This window comes from Notothenia coriiceps, unplaced genomic scaffold, assembly GCF_000735185.1.
Source record: "Notothenia coriiceps isolate Sejong01 unplaced genomic scaffold, NC01 NC01_scaffold00030073, whole genome shotgun sequence".
In the NCBI taxonomy this organism is placed as follows: Eukaryota; Metazoa; Chordata; class Actinopteri; order Perciformes; family Nototheniidae; genus Notothenia; species Notothenia coriiceps.
This window is the reverse complement of record NW_011362774.1, coordinates 124-5,134: the sequence shown is the minus strand read 5'-3', so window position 1 is coordinate 5,134 and position 5,011 is coordinate 124. Positions and strand designations below refer to the sequence as shown.

Here is a 5,011-nt window from a genome sequence, read left to right as displayed (position 1 = left end):
CTCATATCCCTCTATTTCATTTCCTGTTTCAAAAGTGCTGATTTGGGGTATAAAGCTTTTTTAAAAAAAAAGAATTGATAAATAAAAAAGGAGGGGGCTGAGCTCATGCGGGACCCGGCAGCTACTGTCTTAACTAAATACTGCGGTGATGAAACGCCATATCATGGATTATCAAGGATTATCTCTGAAACAGTATGGAGCTCAAAAGCTTTCTCTCTTGCCGGTTATACCACAAGGTGAGTTCCTTTTTATTTCCTGCTTCTTCACACACATGCTCTCCAGTACAGGTTAGCTCTGAGTGTTAGCGATGCTAATGTAAACATCGACTATATTACGTCCAAAACAGTCGGGCATTGTTTCTGATAGCAACGTTTCTGATAGGGCCGTGGGTCCACATTTCAGATATTACGTCATATCGGACGCAAATCTGGATCAGCTCCGTTGTTCCCCCGTTTTTAGAGATTTGGGTACGGAGGAAAAGAGAGAGGGTTTTATTTTCTGACGCTGCGTGAGTTCCCGACACACCGGGGACACATCTTTATGTATAAAAGACATCAAAAAGGGCATTTCGCATGATGGGTCCCCTTTAAAGCATATTATTATCCCCGTTTGATTTAAATGAGTTTTACATAAAATAAGTTTCTTATATTATTGCAGAAGAATATGAAAGGGTCATTGTATGGTAAAAATTGGAGGACAAAAGTATTCTTATAGTACGTCAAAAATATTAAAAGAGGTTATACCGTGTTAAAAAATGTGAGAAAAAGTCATGGTGAAAATACGGAAAAGAAAGTCACAGGGTGTTTCTCAATGTCGAGAAAGGATGCTCCAGAGCCACTATTTCAAGGATGCTACATAATCGAGTCCCGCTGAAGGACTGTTCCAATGTCCAGCATACTTGGAATTTTACCGAGGCCGGCGTCCTTCGTAGCGGGAAATTTCTTGGCTGCATATGTGCATCCTCCGCGGTCTTAAAATCCCCACAATGCTTTGCACTCAACCAATTTTCCAAAATCTTTGGCGGAAATCGCGCTCCATTTAAGGCGGGGCCTCGCATATATGACGCACACCTGTTAGCCTGTTCCACCATTCTTCATTTTCCGAGGCTAGGAAGGATTCTTACCTCGCTTCTAAAAGGACCTGACTCGGAGGACATGTCCTACCAAGGAGGCATCCTCGACATTGAGAAACACCCATAGTGTAGTACGTTGAAAGTATCATGAAAAATGTAAAGTATAGTATGTCGAAAAATATTGTATACGTGTTAAAAAATAAAACAAAAGTCATAGTATAGTGTGTCCAAAATGTGTATAATATAAAGTCAAAGTCCTACTTATGTCCCAAAAACAAGTCATATTGTATTCTATTCAAAGTCATAGTATAGTATTACAGTAAAAGAAACATCTGTTTAAGTCAATCTAATTGTTGGAGTGCTTGCACTAGTGACACCCATGTAAAATATTTTATGATCACAAAACAACATCAAGGAGACTCAGATTCGATTTTTCCAATATTATGCTGTTATTTAATAATCAGATTTTCATAAATATGTACATAACAGAATATATCAAAGAAGGAAAAGTCATAATCTGCAGAGTCAGATTTACTAAAAACACTCGTCGGTCCTCCTTCTGGTTTTGTGCACTTCAGATTTTTTTGCCACCATTTAAAAAATAATCCTAACAGGTTTTAATAATACATTATTTTACAATCCATGAGGGATCTTTTTTAATCGTCTCGTTCTCTGGGCCCAGGATGGCGACACCACACGTCCTCTGACCGACACCCAGATATCTGTGGGGGGAAAGCACCAAAAACACTTTATACTTAAATTTGAACTCATATAGATGCAGAATTGTTAGTTTTTAAATGTACTTTCTATCTGGGTTTCTTAACACAGTTTGCATTAAACTTTTTACCTCTCGGCGACCTCCACCAGACTTCTGTGAGAGACAGCGAAGAGCCTCTCTCTGTGACCCTGCAGCATCTCGTCTGTGACTCCACTCAGGAAACGACCCATTCCTGCAACACACACACACACACACACACACACACACACACACACACACACACACACACACACACACACACACACACACACACACACACACACACACACACACACATTTAAAAAGGGCAATGCATTGAAATGAAGGATGCAATTCACTTTTATTCAGTTCTTGTTGAAGTTATATTAATATTTTTTGAAGACTAGTCTAAAGATCTAAACTCATAATACAAAGATTATGTTTTGCAACAACTGCAGATGATCATAAGATTTGATATTGAAAAGGTGTCTGGTCCGTGACGTTATCCAGTTGCTTCCACACAGTGGGGGTCTCACCTTTGCTGGCGGGGGCCACAGGTGAGTCCACGGCGGAGAAGACGGACAGTTTGGCCTCGTCGATGTCCTGCTGGGAGAAATCCCCCGACTTGGCCCAATCGACGCTTCGGCGAAACGCTGAGAGGGTCTGCAGGGAGTTCGGGTCCCTGAGGAGAGAGGAGATGTAACGTGAGGTCAACACTCTGAGAAACACACTTTGTTATAACCAAAATGTTAATCACAATTTAACAACGCCTAATGTGTTCAACTGTCCAAAACCCTAAGATATGTATCCAACCAAACAAAGACGGAGGCATTCACATTTAAAAAGAATAAAACCAGAACATTAAATCTCCATTTTTGTTGTTTTGTGATCATACATTTTAATTGGGTGTTTTAAGTATTACAACGTATAATGCTTTGCCTTTTCATATATTTTTTAATACAGTAAAACTTGTTTTGGGGAAATAAGTAGGACATTGACTTTATATTTTACACATTCTACACATTTTCAATTCTAAGTATAAGATCTGAGTACTTGTCCCACCTCTGCAAGAGACTAATTGTTGCGGCTGTAAAACCGTCCTCTTCTACCTCACCCCTTCATAACTGAGGTTAGCTATTTGTATGCCTTTATATCAACTGGTTACAGCAAGTATAGAACTTTATTACATGGCTTAGTTGAATACTCGATTCTGATTGGTCAATTCAGAACACCTGACACGTTGTTAATCCAGTACAGACAGACCGCTGTCAAGGACTTATTGACCGTTGTTAAGGACGCTCACATCTGCAGAAAGAAGTCCGGTCGATGTAACTGTATACAGTTTGGCCGAAAAGCAAACTGGGACAAGAAAACAGCGGAGAAGTAACGGGGCAGAAACCCTCCTTTTTACGCAACGGTCCAGACATAGACATCAAACGGCGACACATATTCAGTGTGCAGTTACTTTGGCTTTAGGGCAGGGATATCTAGATACTTTCCAAAGGTTTGACATCATGAATTGTGCTACTTTTATATACTGCTATCTGTCACTAATCATATGGTTGTTTCAGTCTAAAATGGCCAAAACCCAAATGTTCAATCAATCAAAACAACGATAACACTCTCTACTGGTAGTGCATTGATCTGCTCCCACCTGTATGAGTAAAAGGAGAAGAGTCCGCCTCCCATCCTGGCTCCGCCCCCATAAGCCCCGCCCTTCTCCCGGATCTCTCCGTGGAGAAACTTCGACGTCATCATTCTCGCCAAGATGCACAGACTAGAGAAAGAAGAGAGAGAGAACGTTTTTACAGAAAGGAATACGTTATACCAGCGGATCCCAAATGCAAAACATTAGGATTTGTGGAAACATTTTTTATTTGAACCTCCTTTCCTTTCTCTTTCTCGATCCTCCTTAGCAACGGTCATTAGAGTCCTTGACAGCAGTCTGCTCTATTGGATTAATAACATGTTCTGAATTGACCAATCAGAATCGAGTATTCAACTAAACCTCCGTATTGTTTATGGTTGAATGTGGGCCGCGATTTTCATTTATATAGCACACTTTAAAAACAACGTCATCTCAAGGTGCTGCACAAAGCTATAAGGAGAAAATAATACAACTAATAACACAAATAGTTATCTAAGGAGAATATTGAATACAATGTGGTAATATAGCATAAAAGGTTAGAATAGAAAATAAATCAAGTTAGATTCTTAAGTGGGCCTTGAGTTGAAAAAGGTTGTTATACTAACTGTAGAAATAATCATTCAACTTTAATCTTCCTTCCTCTGGATATGCTGCGTTTGTTTACCTGGCGTAGTCCTCGTGGGCGAACGGCACCGTGCGGATGCTCTCGCTGATGAAGTTGATGGGGAACGGCATCTGGAAGAACGTCTTCATCTGACACGGCTGGAAGTTCACCTCCTGGAGAGAGAAGAGAGAAGAGTTCAAACACACACTGATTCAAAATGTATTCATCAAGTAGGTTCGCCACATGTAAACAGGACTTTGTGCGGCATCATTTAAAACAAGCTATAATATTTCATCATATGGCAGTGTTATCTAAAATAATAGCAAGAATACAAATCTAAATTATGGTTTCAATAAATGTCGTTGCTTCCTTAAGCAAATACGATTTTTTTCAATATTTTAGATTTTACATTAAGATTTTGATTTATTTTAAGATTTGTTAAGCTTTAAAGGTCCCATGTCATGCTTCTCTGGTTAGTACCCGTCCCCTTGTGTGTTATGAAGGTTTCTCTGCATGTAAACGGTCTGCAGAGTCACAAACCCTCAAAGTACACCCTGTAGTGAGTAAAACTCTAACACAGAGAAGACCTGTCTATGCTGCCCCAGAACGCCTCGTGGGACATTTCTCTTTTTCCATTGTTTACTTCCTGGGTTCTCTGACGTAACGAAGTCCAAATCGACCAATTGGCGCTGTCTCGCAGACCCCACGCAGCAACCAGGAAATGACACCAGTAACCCAGCTCACACTGTCCGCTCCTTGAGCCTCAAAGGGCGGAGCAGCGAGCCCCGCAACGTCCCGCCAACACGGCACCCAGACCCCACGCAGCATTCTCATCTGTTTGTCCTTACTGCTTTCATTTCCTGGTTGCTAACAAACGCCATTGTAACACGTAATCACTGATGTTCAGCTGTGACGGTGGTGGACTCATCAGAACAGAGTGGGTGAGCTGAC

General features: G+C 40.8%; 1 protein-coding gene across 1 annotated transcript; it reads right to left on the bottom strand.

Annotated features, from left to right (window-relative positions):
- Window positions 1–1,501: 1,501 nt before the first annotated feature.
- Window positions 1,502–4,270, bottom strand: LOC104959227 (presequence protease, mitochondrial-like). The gene is made up of 5 exons (XM_010787098.1): window positions 4,121–4,270; window positions 3,463–3,585; window positions 2,345–2,490; window positions 1,920–2,022; window positions 1,502–1,794 (listed from the first exon to the last, which is right to left on the bottom strand). The coding sequence occupies exons 1-5, from the start codon at window positions 4,207–4,209 to the stop codon at window positions 1,701–1,703; spliced, it is 555 nt and encodes a 184-aa protein (XP_010785400.1). The 5' UTR covers window positions 4,210–4,270; the 3' UTR covers window positions 1,502–1,700.
- Window positions 4,271–5,011: the final 741 nt, after the last annotated feature.